The 15,276-nt window shown below is 42.2% G+C and overlaps 1 protein-coding gene across 1 annotated transcript; it reads left to right on the forward strand.

The window, feature by feature from the left end:
* Positions 1-275: 275 nt before the first annotated feature.
* On the forward strand, positions 276-9,356 carry LOC118400888 (potassium voltage-gated channel subfamily A member 1-like). The gene is made up of 2 exons (XM_035797886.2): positions 276-862; positions 1,298-9,356. The coding sequence occupies exon 2, from the start codon at positions 1,532-1,534 to the stop codon at positions 3,008-3,010; it is 1,479 nt and encodes a 492-aa protein (XP_035653779.1). The 5' UTR covers positions 276-862; positions 1,298-1,531; the 3' UTR covers positions 3,011-9,356.
* The last annotated feature ends 5,920 nt before the right edge of the window (positions 9,357-15,276 follow it).

Consider the following 15,276-nt stretch of genomic DNA (forward strand, 5'->3'; position numbering starts at 1 on the left):
ATAATGATTAAGATACCTGCTCATCACCCTCCAGCGGAGCAGATATTGCACCAGTGCTGGCACACACAAATACTCTTGTCTTTTTGTGGTGTAGAGAGCACTCGTGGCAGCGTGCTTTAGTATAGCCAGTCTGCATTGCGTCGAAACCCGTTCTCTCCCTCCCCCTCCCTCCCCTCTCCTCTCTCTCTCTCTCTCTCTCTCTCTCTCTCTCTCTCTCTCTCTCTCTCTCTCTCTCTCTCTCTCTCTCTCGCCCCTTCCCTCTATCTCCTCATCCACTCTCCTTGCATGTGGAATACATAAGAACAATATACTGAACATTATTAAGAAATGATTATATCTTCACATAAATCGATACCTCCATCTGCGCCGGCTCGAGGTAAAACAAATTCTAAAATGCTCGTCATCTTGTCTACTCGTAACAGGACATTTCTGCTGATGCGGTAATGTCTTGAAATGGCAAGGGTTCGCTTATTGCCCCTTAATGTATCTCCCCCCTGAATTGCAGCATAATAATTTATCCTGCTCTATGCCATTCACACCGAAGTGCCCCACCGCACAAGTGACTGTAGGCTACAGAAGTAGCTCACGTTTCTCCGACTCCAGCGTGATTTTACAACGAATGTTAAGCGACGGGATCAAGATGTAGACAAATAAGACATTTAAGTTTACCGATACGAAGGGCTCAGACAGTGATGTCCTGAGTGTTTCAGTCTATACCAGGGCCTGCACAGAGGAAAGCTCCAATGTGTTGCGGTGGGGTGCGTTGTAAAGTGTTCATGTTTTAACACATGACAACAAAGCTTCGGCAGTCCTGGCTGTCCTAGCGGTTGGATGACTGTGCTGAGTCGCGGACAAGACGCAGGTAAGCATTGAAACTGGTGCACTCTTGTCTGTCTGTCATAAGAGGGGTCAGGGGGAATAATTTCAAGGCTATTGTTACAATGTTACTAGTATTTAGAGACTGTGACAGGCAGTTGGTATTGCCTTCTATATGACTTTTAGTGCATTTAACGCTTAATTATTTGCGTGAGGTAGCCTATATTTATATATATATTTGCTATATAGGCTATATATAGCATTTACCCTGCCAATTATAATATGCATATTCGATTGCTTTATGTCTAGATTATCACCAATAAAACAATATAATTTACCCCTTTGGACGCTGATAAATAGGCTGGACATATAGCCTAGAGGCTAAATAAATAAATAAATGGCAGAAATTGCTGAGCTAGCAAATATCTCCGCTGTTCCTTCGATCCAATCGTTTGTCTTTTTTTCTCTGTCTGGGTAACAGAGGCAGCAGCAGCAGATGCAGCGGAGAGCAGCAATGGTCGAGTCAGCGAGAACCGCAGTGGAGCCGCACTGAGGCTAAGCAAGGTAGCCCCTTATCTGGGGACTAGGACAACACATATTTGGAGAAAAAGAAGAGGAATTTAGAAGTAAATTGTATCAACCCAAAACCGGAATGCCGCCTGTTCAATCAGATTAACCGGATAACCGGAATTGCAAAACTCCTTGGACCTACAAGATGACCGTTGTGGCAGGAGATAACATGGATGAGACCGCAGCCGTACCGGGGCACCCGCAGGACGCGTACCCCCCCGACCATGAAGACCACGACTGCTGCGAAAGAGTGGTCATCAACATTGCGGGGATGCGGTTCGAGACCCAGCTCAAAACTCTCTCCCAGTTCCCCGAGACATTGTTAGGCAACCCCAAGAAGAGGATGCGCTACTTTGACCACCTGAGAAACGAGTATTTCTTTGACAGAAACCGTCCCAGTTTCGATGCCATCCTCTACTATTACCAGTCCGGGGGTAGGCTGAGAAGGCCCGTCAACGTCCCGTTGGACATGTTCTCTGAAGAGATCAAGTTTTATGAGTTGGGAGTGGATGCTATGGAGAAATTCCGTGAGGATGAGGGCTTCGTCAGGGAGGAAGAACGTCCTTTACCTGAGAAGGAATTCCAGCGTCAGATCTGGCTGCTTTTTGAGCACCCAGAGAGCTCGGGTCCGGCCAGAGGGATTGCTATAGTATCTGTAATGGTAATTCTGATTTCCATAGTCATATTTTGTTTAGAGACTTTACCCGACTTGAAAGAGGACCCTAGGGGTCGTTTTAAGACTGTGGGGAATCATACCTTTTACTACAAACCAAACATCCTAACCGACCCTTTCTTCATTATTGAAACTCTTTGCATTATCTGGTTCTCGTTTGAGTTGTTAGTGCGGTTTTTCGCGTGCCCAAGCAAGGCAGTCTTCTCCAAAAACATGATGAACATTATTGATATAGTGGCCATCATCCCTTACTTCATCACACTGGGCACGGAGCTGGCTGAGGACCCCGAAGACCAGGACGAGGGCATGGGGGAGCAGGCGACATCTCTGGCCATCCTCAGGGTAATCAGACTGGTCAGAGTGTTTAGAATCTTTAAGCTGTCACGACACTCCAAAGGATTGCAGATCCTGGGACAGACCCTCAAGGCCAGTATGCGCGAACTCGGATTGCTGATATTCTTCCTCTTCATCGGAGTCATCCTCTTCTCCAGCGCGGTGTACTTCGCTGAGGCCGAGGAGAAAGGGTCGTACTTCGGCAGCATACCGGAAGCTTTCTGGTGGGCCGTGGTGTCTATGACAACTGTGGGCTATGGGGATATGGTGCCTGTCACTATAGGGGGCAAGATAGTGGGTTCCCTTTGCGCCATTGCTGGTGTGTTGACGATTGCGCTCCCAGTGCCTGTCATTGTGTCCAACTTCAACTACTTCTACCATAGGGAGACCGAGGGAGAGGAGCAGGCCCAACTCTTAAACGTTAGTGAACCAAACATTAGTGAAAGCAACTCTAGTCGCCGCAGCTCGTCCACTGTCAGCAAATCAGAATACATGGAAATTGATGGAGATATTAATAATAGCATCGACAATTTTAGAGAGGCAAACCTCAGAACTGGCAATTGCACTCTGGCAAACCAAAACTGTGTAAATAAAAGCAAGCTGCTCACAGATGTGTAGAATCGAATGAGAAAACATGGGACTTACATGATGCCGTCACACGTTGAGTACGCCATCCTTTTTGAATACTTCATTCGCCTCCTATAAGCGCTCTATGGCATTATGACAACAACCATGCTCACCAATTTGAAAGGGGAAAAAATATGAAAATGAAGCTGTTATTAGAGAACACGACAGCTAGAGTAATTCATTATTTTAAAAATGATCATTCAAATACGTATTAAAAATATATAAAAAATAAACATCAACTTCTATTTAACACGCACACGCATAATCGCGCGCCCTTGGAGGACGACTAACCAACACCACTTAGACGACATATCTGTTTTTATCAGACAAAGCCAGGCGTGATAATTAAAACGTTATGCATCAGTACAGATAACATTTCAGCAAGTGCACACTGCATCAAGGATAAAAATGCATCATAAATACCATCTGCTGCGAAGAGAGAGACACGCAAGTCAGGATCTGCAGCACCCAGTCAGTGGTCAGGCCGACCGACACCTGGTCTGAAAAGTCCGAGGCGACTCCTCTACCCCTCTGTCATCAAAGGATCTACTATCCAGCAAAGCACCTTATAGGAAAAATACTGATAACGGAGGATCACTGATATCCTGGTTTGGATGTTAAAAAGAGGCTGATGATCTACTTGCCTCAGTCTGAAAGACCTACGGACATCCGCAATGCTGCTATTTTTCAGCAGTAAAATGCTGTAATTATGATATCAGCAAGTGGTACAATGGCATTTTTGCCCGTTAGATGCAAGACAGCACAATGATATAACAGAAGAGCTTCACATGAGCATGTTTAGAAGAGACTCCCCATACATTTTGATATTGGCATGCGTGATGATGAGACATAACCTTATAATAATGCTACAAATATATTTATTTCTAATTTTTCCATCCCCCTATGCCTTCATTCGATTCCCATTTATTATTCGTTTTCACTTAGAGTGCAGAACTGGTTTGAAATAGTTTTTGATTTGAAAATTCCTAATTATTTAGCGAGTGAATGTTTAAAAAAATCTTAAGGGAAACAGTAACTAAACGAAGATCATAGCATGAGAAAAAGTCAACTGCATTATGGCCTATCGACTAAGGTACTGTGTATCCTAGTATATCTAAATGCATGACGTCAGTATTCAGCTTGTTGCAATTACAGACACTCTGAAAAGTGTATCATACTGTCATGGAAACGAAACGTGGAAACTGTTTTTAAAAAATCTCTGAACCGTTTCTGAAATGTGACAAAATATATCCAAAACCCAACTCGGGGATGCTGACTTTCTCATTTAAAACGTAGGAGATCAAAGAAGCAGAATAAATACTTATTATCAAAATGCATATACTCATAAAGCACCAAGTTATAGTATTACTTCAATAGCGCAGTGCATGGACCTTTGAACATAGAAAAAGTAAACCTATTATGAGTCAGGCCTTCCATTTCACCACTAAATTTAGGGATACACAAAACAACAGAAACAACTCTCATTTGACTGAAATGAGCCTTTGTTTAATAGATATTGCCAATAATCATTGTTGTACATTAGTTGCTTAGTGCCTTTACCCCGCTCACCATGCAACAGGCTCAGTGAAAGTGCCTCTGTGTAATATAGCCTACAATGGAAATCCATGACAAGTTGAACAGATCAGATGCAAAACATCTTGCTTGCTTCAGCACTATTATGCTGGTATTATTGTTGTTGATGATGAGGATGATGACGATTGATCATTCGGATCATTATAAATACAGTCAGAGAATGTTTGGTGAAAACAACCATGGAAGTGCACTACCAACATGATCCATAGTTGAGTTGACCCAAGACTAGAACAATATTCCAACAACCCCCCCCAGTACTTTATACTTCTCCACCCATGCACCACTTCAAATCAAAAGTGAATATCCATTGCTTTGCTTTGCTTGTGTTGCTGTTGCAATTGATTTATGTGCCATAAAGTCTTTTCAATGTGTCTACCTCAGTGAGGTCACTGCAGAACTCACTGCAGAGCTGCAAGCCAGGCTATTCTTCGATGCATAAACATGCAACAGGGCCTCTAAGTGGAGTAGACTGTGGTCATCAGGGCCTGTGTTTATAAATGGTCTCAGAGTGCTTGAGTGCTGATCTAGGATTAGGTCCCCCCACTGTCCATGTAATCTTATTCATTATGACCTAAAAGACTCATCTGATCCTAGATCTGTACTCCTACTCTTGAGATGCTTTATGAATACAGACACGGATGTTAAACTCTTAGATTGGCCCCTAAAAGTAGCCTTAGAGAAGCACTTAGGTCTTAGGACAGACATACTGCACCAACCACCCGTACCCCTATCCCATTTTCCTTCCAAGCTACGCACAATCAAAAAATAAAATAAACACATTACGATAGTAGTAGAGTTGACAAGAGCATAGTGATGTAGACTGACGGATTCTCGAAAAACCTGTTGATACAAATGGTTTGGTTTGGATTCTTTAGTATTACAGTTGTTGAGAAGTAAGGCAGGTTTGCTGCTGTTAAATCATAGAAATACCCTGGGCAATTGTATCTGCGAATGTCTGAAAGTGTGCCACACTTCATTGATATGTGTATTAATAGAAATATAATTACTCACATCCATCACAGAACATTGACTTGAATGGGAATGTCCATTCTAGCAATTCCATTTCTAAGTGTGTACCTGTCACAGAATGACAATGGAGCCGTCAGGGGCTCTTACACTGATTTTTTTTAGCATATTGGAATTTCACTCTGGGCAATATAAGTGCATTATTAGATGCTACACCGTTTTTGCACGTTCCATTTGCACAATAGCGACATGTATTTCATAATTGAGTCTTCCAGCTCTCCGCAAAGCTTACTGATGCCGTGTGAATCTTGTTTTGTTATTGCAGCAAAATTTGTCCTGTAAGTGTGTGAAATGACCAGATGATTTAGGGTCAAGATATATGTTGTTATGGTAGCGACACAATGTCTGTGACACTGAAGTTGAGGGGTTGTACACAAGACAGATGTTAATGAGACCACACGTAAACATGGCTAAAGATTCAAAGGCCCTCATGATGGTATGTCATTTGCTGATAAGTACTGTACCATGTTTCCTTTCTCATTTTCCATTGGCCTTTACTGTATGTGTAAACCCCTCAACTAAAATGTCTCAGCTAGTGAAGCATTTGCTTTCATCAGTTTGTGCAAAGGCTATACCTTTTGTGGACTAGCAGAAAGCCTCTATGTGCACACTGGTTATGGACGAGGCCTTTTTTGATTCTGTGAATCAAGTTGCTGGTCGTTTTGTGCTATGTGTTATCGGCTATGTTCTCTTTATTTGCTCATGGTCGTTCTAGTGTATTGCTGGGGAACTTGGAATGTGTCTGTCTACAACAGGTTTGGTGTCTGTCTATGCGAGAGCCTTCCTAGACGTCAGTTCATTTGACATTATGAGGTGAATATGTCAGTGGAGTTGACATATAAGTGCAAAAAAAAATGTTACTTCTGTGTCAGTGATTTTTAAGGTTTCTAACCAAGAGAATGCCATCAGGTCTTAAGAACAGACATATAGAATACCCCAAAGTACAACGAATAAAAAGTGATTATCCACAGCAACCTTTATCTATACCATTTACAGTAGCTAGCTGACCATGAGGTAAATGATATAGTTTTACCATATGTGGTTTCTCTTATGGCCCAGAAGTGTGGTTGGACAAAACAGGTTCTATTCCACCAAATACCCATGATGCAACAGTTCAGAGTGAGGTTGAGGGAACACATGGAAAACCCCTCATGTCACGATACCAGTGCATCCATTGCTCTTGCTGTGAGGGCAATCTATGTATGGTGCTATGCATTCAATTATTCTACACAAAAAATACAAAAAAATGCATTCTTATAGTAATAGAATTGCAGTTACCTGTTTATTAGAAACCTTTGTAAAATAGGAGTTGAATGAATCTATTTTAAAAAAGATGTGGAGGAAAAAGACGATCTCTTGACAAGACATTTACAACAGCGACCATCCTTTTGAACGGTAGTGTAGTGTTATTTTTACAGCGACCATCCAATCCCCATCAAACTCAAAGGTTGATCTGGAGTCGTTTTCTAGTTAGGACCCTATGTTGATAAATGGGGCAAAGTAGTCAGTAGCACCCTCCCGGAGGGAATTAATAGCCTGAAATGCAATGCACTTACAGCCAGCTGCTGGATTGAATGGCTGTGTGTTTAGTGTGAACTTAGTGTGAAGGAGAGTCAGAGAAGGTGCCTATATTGTAATTTAAAAAAAAAATGCATTCATTTGAAACGCTTTCAGAGATGTATGTTCTTCAGAAGAAAGACGTGTGTGAGGAGGTCTTTTAAAAAACGTAATTCAGAGAAATGACAACACAAAAACAAAAATATAAGTAAACCATACCTATCTAAAAAAGTAGTAAAAAATCATTTAGCTATAGTAAAATAGAGTATAGCAAGAAAATATATATTGCAAAAGGCCAAAACCAATGATGACTATCTTTTCATTGTGTGTCTTATTTTGTTTTACTTCTGTGGCAGTGTACTACAATTGTCGGATTGTTTTTAGGAAGAACATGCCATAATATACTGAAATATCAAATACTCTATAATAATGTGTTCCTCTGGCAAGCCATGATAATTAAACTGAAGTAGCCTACTATTATCAATTTATTGTAGGCCTACATTTGAATGATATGGACTACAATCCACTATATTAGCACTATATTAGCATCTGGATATATGGATCGTCTTCTCATTTCATTTAAAGAAATACTGGAAAATTCATCCTAACCAACCACACCATTTAAGAGCGTTTCCAAATGCCCATTACTAAAAACCAACAGCTAATGTATAGATAATGTATACATATCTCAACGGCAACCTACTGATCACAAAAACTGCATGGTCAACGGAAGACTGCATGAGCTTTTCAAAACTGTGGATCAGCTATAATAACAGTTGCATCACTTCAAAGAAAACCCTTGCGTTCATCTACACCAAAGCCTTTTAAAAAAAATATGAAATACCCTCCTTTATTATACATTTCTAGTATTCTTTTTATTGAAAAACATTATCGTTTGCTTAAGATATTTACAAACACTTTGATCTCGGATCAGGCGTACCTTCTGGTTTTCATCTTGGATCAGGCGTACCTTCCGGTTTTCATCTTGAATCAGGCGTACCTTCTGGTTTTCATCTTGGATCAGGCGTACCTTCCGGTTTTCATCTTGAATCAGGCGTACCTTCTGGTTTTCATCTTGGATCAGGCGTACCTTCCGGTTTTCATCTTGAATCAGGCGTACCTTCTGGTTTTCATCTTGAATCAGGCGTACCTTCCGGTTTTCATCTTGAATCAGACGTACCTTCTGGTTTTCATCTTGGATCAGGCATAAGTTCTGACTATTGACATCCCACCATGTTCAAACTAGCCTGGTCTCAGGTCTGTTTGCGCCGTCTTGCCAACTATTTGGTCGTTGTCGGGCCAAACATGTTTGGCAATTACCAATGACAACAATCATAGGAGTTGGCTGTACAGCACAAACAGATCTTTGACCAGGCTATATGTTCAAACCTCACTTTAGTTAGAATGGTGATGAGAGGTGACCAGTTTTTGTTTGATGACAGGGTGATATGATGGTAGACGTGTGATTACTACGAGTTTGTCGTCCTGTCCATCCATCAGACATGCTGCACATCCCAAATGACACCCTATTACTTATATAGTGCATTACTTTTGAGTAGTGCACTATAAAAGTAGTGCACTAAAAAGGCAACAGGGTGTGATTTTGGATAGAACCATTGTGCATCTACATGTATATAGGAATGACATCCTATAGAAAACCTATAAGAACCTATGGAAATGTGACCAAGTGCATTGTATTTAGGGAAGCTTGCTTGCTTTGGAGCGAGCAGCTCAGCGGCACGAGGGACTGTTGACTCCTGGGGTCTGTTCAGGAGGGTGCAACGTTACAAGACATTCAGATAGAAATATATTGTGCAGATGAGATATGACCATCTGTCATGTAGAACAGTGAGTCATGTCAGTTATACCCATTACATGTCTAATTGCAACATTCTCAATGTTTCACGTCGCTGAATAAACCCGTGCTCTTTTTCATTATAAGTAGTCCATTTGCCTACTGAACATTGCAAATGTGTTTTTTTTATGTTTGATCGTCACTATTCATGTTTTGTTTTACGAGGATTTATGCTACGATACGCTCAGTTTGTCAGACGTCTGACAAAAGGCATCGTCTGTGATCTATGCAAGGGTATTTATTTTCTTACTCATGTCACACCTCATGATTTCACCGTACATCAAATACAATAAATTTTTAAGGATCTCATTGTGTATTTTCATTTGTTACTCGGTAAAAGGAGGTTTGGCTGTCTCGTCAAGTCTATAGGTGCTGACTGTGTACTTCTGAGCCATTAAGGGTTCAAGTATCCCATTCGGCTTCTATCCCAAACCCCATTGGTGACCTTCCCAATGACACAGTCAGTGGACCAGTTTGCACCGGTACTCTCACATTACATTCAGGGGAGTATTGATCAATTACAAACATCTTCGTACTGCAATATCGATAAACACCTGTATTAATGAATGTGGATTGAAAACTACCCACCCTGCATTTAGGCACTACCTTAAGTACCTGGCTCCAGTCCACGTCACCTCTTGCCTACCTGTTGCTCGCACTGTGGTTGTTATGAAGCACAAAGCACACGACATCTGAGAACAGCATTACTGTATGTGACATAGCATAATGGAACTGTGAGTTCACAGGGTTGCAGGAATTGAGCCCACTTACCCTATAGCTCAGCTATCTATGTAGCTACCATTGTGCTACACACTTCAAATCCATATGTTATTTTTTCCCCAATGGGAATGTTACAGAGAGGGGAGCCAATTTAAAGGTTTTCCTTTACACTAATCCCTGTATTCAGGAGATGACATCTCTCATTTTCACCATACTTCACATGTCATTACTCCATTCCGGGTTCTGAAGAGTGCAAATCCCACTTCTCCCACCACTGGGAAAACTGCCAATAGAAAACCACTAGTAAATTACCACCCCAAAAAGCCCAACAGCCTTATAACAATGACAAATAGCATTGCAAATAGTTTACAAGGAGTGTTGTGTTCTGTTCAAATCAAAGTAAACAACACTCATGGTGCATTTCTCAGCATATTTAATCATTCTAGAGTCCCAAACCACCCAGCCTGTGTGAGAGTGAGATGCGTTTTGTCTGTGCGAATTTAGGGGAATCAAAATGATTCATCCCCACTCTGACTGTCCCCTGCTGCTGTGTCTGTGCTGCAGAGCTTTGTTACTGCTAGTAGGCTTGGTGCTGCAGAGTCATCATAGTAAATTCTACATCTCTCTCTCTCTCTCTCTCTCTCTCTCTCTCTCTCTCTCTCTCTCTCTCTCTCTCTCTCTCTCTCTCTCTCTCTCTCTCTCTCTCTCTCTCTCTCTCTCTCTCTCGTGTGTGTGTTTGGGATATTGCGACCCTGTGTAGTTCCCTTTCTCTTGTCCTCTACATTGCCCTCAGGAAATGCAGCACTTCTCTCTCTCTCTGCCGGCAGCAGTATAGCAGCAGGGGTGGGGTAAGCTGGCTCCTGTCCCATTGCAAACGCTTTGACCGACACCAAAGCTCTGCTGTACTGTAGCACAGTATACAGACAGCGGCTCTATGCTACACTGCTACAGCACCAGCCAGCAATGGTGGAAAAAGTACCTAATTGTCATACTTGAGTAAATGTAAAGAAACCTTAACATAAAATGACTCAAGTAAAAGTGAAAGCCACCCAGTGAAATATTACTTGAGTAAAAGTCTAAACAGTATTTGGTTTGAAATATACTTAAGTATCAAAAGTATAAATAATTTCAAAATTACTTATATCAAGCAAACCAGAAGGCACAATTTTTTATTTTTCTATTTATCGATAGCCAGGGGAACACTCAAACACTCAAGACATCATTTACAAACCAAGCATTTGTGTTTGGTGAATCTGCCAGGTCAGATGCAGTAGGGATGACCATGGTTGTTCTCTTCTTCTCTTGGCCATTTTCCTGTCCTGCTAAGCATTCAAAATGTAACGAGTACTTTTGGGTGCCAGGGAAAATGTATGGAGTAAAAAGTACGCTATTTTCTATCGGGATGTCGTGAAGTTAAAGTAGGCAAAAATATACAGTACCAGTCAAAAGTTTGGACACACCTTTTTCTTTATTTTGACAAGTTTCTACATTGTAGAATAATAGTGAAGACATCAAAACTATGGAATAACACATGGAATCATGGCATAACCAAAAAAGTGTTAAAATATATTTAATATTTGTGATTCTTCAAAGTAGCCACCCTGTGCCTTGATGACAGCTTTGCACACTCTTGGAATTCTCTCAACCAGCTTCACCTGGAATGCTTTTCCAACATTGAAAGAGATTCCACACATGAGGAGCACTTGTTGGCTGCTTTTCCTTCACTCTGCGGTCCAACTCATCCCAAACCATCTCAATTGGGTTGAGGTCGGGTGATTTTGGAGGCCAGGTCATCTGATGCAGCACTCCATCACTCTCCGTCTTAGCCAAATAGCCTTACACAGCCTGGAGGTGTGTTGGGTCATTGTCCTGTTGAAAAACAAATGATAGTCCCACTAAGCGCAAACGAGATGGGATGGGGTATCGGTATAGGGTCTCAGCAGCAAAGCACCCCTACACCATCCACCTCCATGCTTCACGGTGGGAACCACACATGTAGAGATCATCCGTTCACCTACTCTGCGTCTCACAAAGACATGGCGGTTGGAACCAAAAATCTCAAATTTGGACTCATCAGACGAAAGGATTTCCACCGGTCTAATGTCCATTGGTCATGTTTCTTGGCCCAAGCAAGTCTCTTCTTCATATTGGTGTCCTTTCGTAGTGGTTTCTTTGCAGCAATTCGACCATGAAGACCTGATTCACCCAGTCTCCTCTGAACAGTTGATGTTGAGATGTGTCTGTTACTTGAATTCTGTGATGCACTTATTTGGGCTGCAATTTCTGAGGCTGGCAACTCTAATGAACCTCTGCAGCAGAGGTAACTCTAATGAACTTGTCCTCTGTAGCAGAGGTAACTCTGGGTCTTCCTTTGCTGTGGCGGTCCTCATGAGAGCCAGTTTCATCATAGCGCTTGATGGTTTTTGCAACTGCACGCACTTGAAGAAACGTTAAAAATTCTTGCAAAGTTCCGCATTGACTGACCCTCATGTCTTAAAGTAATGATGGACTGTCATTTCTCTTTTCTTATTTGAGCTGTTATTGCCATAATATGGTCTTGGTCTTTTACCAAATAGGGAAATAGAGCTATCTTCTGTATACCACCCCTAACTTGTCACAACACCACTGATTGGCTCAAAATCATTAAGAAGGAAAGAAATTCAGCATATTGACTTATATCAAGGCACACCTGTTAACTGAAATGCCTTCCACGTGTGCAAAACTGTCATCAAGGCAAAAGGGTGGCTACTTTGAAGAATCTCAAATGTAAAATATGTTTAGATTTGTTTAACACTTTTTGCTTACTACATGATTCCATATGTGTTTTGATGTCTTCACTATTATTCTACCATGTAGAAAAAAAGTCCAAATAAAGAAAAACCCTTGAATGAGTAGGTGTGTCCAAATTTTTGACTGGAACGGCAAATAGTCAAGTCAAGTCAAGTACAGATACCACAAAAAAAGTACTACTGTACTTTTCACCACAGCCAGCCACACATACACACAAAACAACTGTCTCACACCATGTAGCTGTGTGAGAGAGGGCTGTGTCATCCCTGTGTTGTGTTTGTGTGTGTGTGTGTGTTTTGTGTACAGTTTGTCCAAACCCGGAGGTTGTAAAGAGACACTTATTCCATGGAGATACTGTACCTGGTATTTGGGATCACTTATCCGCAGTATCCATGCAAGCCTGCGAGGGGAAGATTTAATTGAAACTGTGGTGGAAATCACTGTCTTGTCTCCCTCTCCGTCTGTCTGCTGCAGCAATTGAGGAACTATCGGTCAAGTCAGTGGTACAACAATCAAACCTCCCCCAGTGTCCATCTCATCCCTCCCTGATGTTAATTTCTTTTAATGGTATGATATGAACAGTTGTCTGAAAACTGACTGTTGGTCATAAACTAAATGGGAAATTAGTCCTGGTTTGCAGTCGGTGTTCCAATTCCTCCCAAAGGGGTAGATGGGGTTGAGGTCAGGGCTCTGTGCAGGCCAGTCAAGTTCTTTCACACCGATCTCCACAAACCATCTCTGTATGGACCTCGCTTTTTGCACAGGGGCATTGTCTGCTGAAACAGGAAAGGGCCTTCCCCAAACTGTTTCCACAAACTGTTGCTGGTGGAAAAGAGGCACTCAGAGCTGACTTTTAATCCGACTCAGGAGGCGCGCACACCACCCACCGCTTCCGAGTATATTACTCGCTAATGTACAGTTTCTGGACAATAAAGTTGACGAGTTCAGGGTAAGGATTTCCTTCCAGAGAGACACCAGGGATTGTAACATACTCTGTTTCACAGAAACATAGCTCTCTCGGGATATACTGTCTGAGTTCTTTCAGCCAGTTGGGTTCTCAGTTCATCGTGCAGACAGGAATAATAATCTCTCCGGGAAGAAGGCTGGGGATGTACGTTTCATGACTAACTACTCATGGTGTGATTGTGATAACATACAGGAACTCAAGTCCTTTTGTTCACCCGACCTAAAATACCTCACAATCAAATGCAGTCTGTATTACCTCCCTCTCTTCGGTTATAGTCACAGCCGTGTATATTGCCCCTCAAGCCGATTTATGCAAACAGGAAACCACCATATCCATATTTATTGTAGCTAGGCATTTTAACAAAGCAAATTTGAGGGAAACATTACCAAAGTTTTATTAACACATTGACTGTAGTACTCAAGCTGCTAAAACACAAGACTACCGCTACTCCAACTTCCGGGATGCCAACAAGGCCCTCCCCCGCCCTCCCTTCAGAAAATCTGATCACGACACGATTTTGCTCCTATAGTCAGAAACTCAAAGAGGAAGTATCCGTGCTAAGGACTATTGAAGCTGGTCTGACCAATCGGAATCTGAGCTTCAAGATCGTTTTGATCACGCGGACAGGGATATGTTCCGGGTAGCCTCCGAGTTTATCAGGAAGTGTATAGGAGATGTTGTACCCACTGTGACTATTAAAACCTACCCTAACCAGAAACCGTCGATAGATGACAGCATTTGCGCATTTAACCATGGCAAGTGCATTTAACCATGGCAAGTGACTGGGAATATGATCAAATACAAATAGTGTAGTTATTCCCACCATAAGGCAATCAAACAGGCAAAACATCAGTATAGAGACAAAGTGGAGTTGCAATTCAACGGCTCAGACAAGAGACGTATGTGGCAGGGTCTACAGACAATCAAGGACTACAAAGAGAAAACCAGCCACGTCGCGGACACCGATGGCTTGCTTCCGGACAAGCCGATGCCGCCTGCTACAAAGGACTGTGGGCTCTGCTTCTCTGTGGCCAACGTGAGTAAGACGTTTAAGCGTGTTAACCCTCGCAAGGCTGCCGGCCCAGACGGCATCCCTAGCTAAATCCTCAGAGCATGCACAGTCCAGCAGGCTGGAGTGTTTACGGACATATTACGGACACAAACGGACACAATCTCTCCCTATCCCAGTCTGTTGTCCCCACATGCTTCAAGATGTCCACCATTGTTCCTGTACCCTCAGGAGGCTGAAGACATTTGGCTTGGCATGTAAAACCCTCAAAGATGCACAATTGAGAGCATCCTGTCGGGCTGTATCACTGCCTGGTACGGCAAATGCACCACCCGCAACCGCATCACCCACAACCGCAGGGCTCTCTAGAGGGTCTAGCCAACGCACAACCACTATCATCCAGAAGGCGAGGTCAGTACAGGTGCATCAACACTGGGGCCGAGAGACTGAAAAACAGCTTCTATCTCAAGGCCATCAGACTGTTAAAGAGGCATAACTAGCACATTAGAGGCTGCTGCCCTATACATAGACATTAATAACTGCAACAGTAGTCAATTTAATAATGTTTACATATTTTGCATTACTCATCTCAAATATATATACTGTATTCAGTCCTATTCTACTGTATCTTAGTCTATGCTGCTCTGACATTGCTTGTCCAAATATTTTTACATTTTTAATTCCATTCCTTTACTTTAGATTGTGTGTGTTGTTAGATATTACTTGTTAGATATTACTGC

This window comes from Oncorhynchus keta, chromosome 22, assembly GCF_023373465.1.
Source record: "Oncorhynchus keta strain PuntledgeMale-10-30-2019 chromosome 22, Oket_V2, whole genome shotgun sequence".
In the NCBI taxonomy this organism is placed as follows: domain Eukaryota; kingdom Metazoa; phylum Chordata; class Actinopteri; order Salmoniformes; family Salmonidae; genus Oncorhynchus; species Oncorhynchus keta.

Excerpts from the sequence above, each read along its gene's own strand:
- LOC118400888 (XM_035797886.2), top strand. The coding sequence starts at position 1,532 with ATGACCGTTGTGGCAGGAGATAACATGGATGAGACCGCAGCCGTACCG.